The sequence below is a fragment of the Gymnogyps californianus genome, chromosome 1, assembly GCF_018139145.2.
Source record: "Gymnogyps californianus isolate 813 chromosome 1, ASM1813914v2, whole genome shotgun sequence".
Lineage (NCBI taxonomy): Eukaryota > Metazoa > Chordata > Aves > Accipitriformes > Cathartidae > Gymnogyps > Gymnogyps californianus.
The window spans coordinates 196,654,548-196,657,108 of NC_059471.1; the positions used below are offsets into that span (position 1 = coordinate 196,654,548).

General features: G+C 60.6%; 1 protein-coding gene across 1 annotated transcript; it reads left to right on the forward strand.

Annotated features, from left to right (window-relative positions):
* The first annotated feature begins 1,394 nt into the window (after positions 1 to 1,394).
* Positions 1,395 to 2,141, forward strand: LOC127029373 (tetraspanin-7-like). The gene has a single exon (XM_050914968.1). The coding sequence runs from the start codon at positions 1,395 to 1,397 to the stop codon at positions 2,109 to 2,111; it is 717 nt and encodes a 238-aa protein (XP_050770925.1). The 3' UTR covers positions 2,112 to 2,141.
* Positions 2,142 to 2,561: the final 420 nt, after the last annotated feature.

The window sequence follows — 2,561 nt, forward strand, 5'->3', positions numbered from 1 at the left end:
GTCTGATAATATGTTAGTATATAACAAATTTCATTTCTTGAGCACCTGAAGACATATGAAAGTCAACTCCGTGTCTCGCAATGCCGTTGAGTAGTTCCTGTATTCAGTGCAAAGACCCATAGTAATGAAGATGGTACAAAATCTTGAACTGAAGAGTACTACATACCTCTTGTGGTGCTGTCAAGAAATGCTAAAGAGAAATTGGTCACCTAGCATGGTCAAAGACTGACTAAGCAATGAATTACCGCTGGGGATGCTATTTCTACCTCTGCCTGAGATCCTGCCTCATTTATGGTTTCCTTTTCATCTTTTTCTTATCTGGAGTAGCTTATCTTTTGCAATGAGACTGTACGGATGGTGGGATCTCATAGCAGACCTTCCTGGGCCACTTGTTATATAACAGTATCTATCCGTGGACATTCCTGCACGGCCGTTTAATGCCTTCTCTGTGGCTCAGTGTTATCATGGGCTAAATCAAGTGAATATTTAACAGAGTCGGGTCACTTGCAAAATAGTTTCCAGCTGGGAAAATCAAGACTGACGGACTGACTGACTGACTGAGTAGTTAGTTAATATATAAATAAAAATAAAACCTCTCATTTAATAGATTTCTTATGCTTCCTGTGGATTATTTGTGGGGTTTTTAGGTGCTGCTCCTAATGCTCACAAGAAAAAGTTCAGTCCCTTGCCCAGGGTAAACCTGGGCTGCAGCATATTCCAGTAAAAGTTAACCTCGAGCTTTCAGCTTGCTGAACCTTTTCACCTGAGGGCCCGCAGTGCCGCGGACAGCGGGAACTGCCGGTCCACACGCACTCACCCGTTTACTACGCCCCAACCCTCGGAACAGAGCGCTAAGGAGTGTATGGATGTGCTTCTCCCTCCGGGTATCGCAGTTCGCTGGACAGGCGCTAACGTGAGGCGGCTGCTCGTTTAGAAGCGGACGGCCCGGGGAGAGGGGAGGGGACCCCCGGCCCGGCCCGGCCCGGCCCGGCCCGGCCTCTGGGGGCCGGCTCGTCCCGTCCCGCCGAGCCCCGCAGGGCGGACAAGCGCCGCCGCCGCCGGCCGCGCCCCCGCGCCGGGCACTGAAAAAGGGGACGGGGCGGAAGAGCGGCGCGACTCGCACCGGCTGCCGCGGGGGGGAACGCTGCTGCCGGGTTCCGCACCGAGGGCTGCCCCGGAGACCCGGCGGGACCCGCCCGCACCCCGAGCACCGCCAAGGCGCCCTGTCCTCCCCGCCGAGCGCCGCGGCCGCGGACCGGCACCCTCGGGGAGCGGTGGCACCGACGGCCGCGGGACTCCCCCCCCCCCCCCCCCTCACCGCCCGGCGGCAGCGACGGCCGCGGCACCCCCTCACCGCGACCGCCACAACCCACCTGCCGGGGCCTGAGGGCACCATGACCGTGCTCAAGCTGTCTCTCATGGCCTTCAGCTTCGTCTTCTGGGCAGCGGGGCTGACCATGCTCATCATCGGCCTCTGGGCCAAGGTGTCTCTGGGGAGCTACCTGGCACTGTCGGCCAACGACTACCCCAGTGCCCCCGCCATCCTCTTGGCCACCGGCGCTGCGGTCATCATCTGGGGCTTCCTGGGCTGCTTCGGCGCTGCCACGGAGCACCAGGGCCTCCTGCGCGCCTACAGCACCTTCCTGATCGCCGTGCTGGCGGCTGGGCTGACGGCGGGGCTCTCGGCGCTCTTCTACCGCCAGAACATTGCGCAGGGTTTCCAGGATGGGCTACGCCAGGCCCTGCTTGCCTACGGGGAGGACGAGGGGATGGCGGACACCCTGGACGCTTTGCAGCGTGCCTTGTCCTGCTGCGGTGTGGAGAGCTACCGTGACTGGCTCACCTCGCCCTGGGGGCTGCAGCAAAACGGCTCGGTGCCCCTCAGCTGCTGCCGGGCCCGCCAGGGTTGCCAGCACAGCCCACCCAACGCACGCGGGCTGCACCGCGATGGTTGCTTCAGCAAGGTGACAGCCTTCGTCAGCAGCAACATGTTTTATGTTGCCACGGCTGCCCTGGGGCTGGCACTGCTGCAGCTCATCGGCATTGTGCTGGCCTGCATGCTGGCTGCCCGCATCCCTGACCACCTGCTGGCCATCGCCACCCCTCGCTGAGATCCCCCCCCGGTCCTACCCCTTATGCCCTCCAGCTCCCTTCTTTCCCCCAGACCTGGGTGCACCCCATTGGGAAAATCCTCCCTTCATATTCCCCACTTCCACCTGTGCTTCCTCCTCCAGACTCCATTCCTCCTCTGGAGCCTGTGTCAGGTGTGTCAATGCCACAGACATCTCCACAGCCCCTCAGAGCTGGGAAAGTGCCTCCTGGCCTGGCCGTGCTCCCTGCAGGGCAGCAGGTCCCCACTGCCCCCCTGGAGCCTCTGGACAGCTTCTGCGGAGAGTGGTGGCAGCATGGACAGACATCACCCTCTGGGGCAGCAGGGACACCTGGGTCAAGGCTGACCAGTTTTCTGGGTGATGGAAACATCCCGAGGCACTGAAATGGGGTCCAGGAAACAGGAGAGGGTCTGGGAGAGCAAGAGCGGTGTCTCTCAGCATTACAGCGGG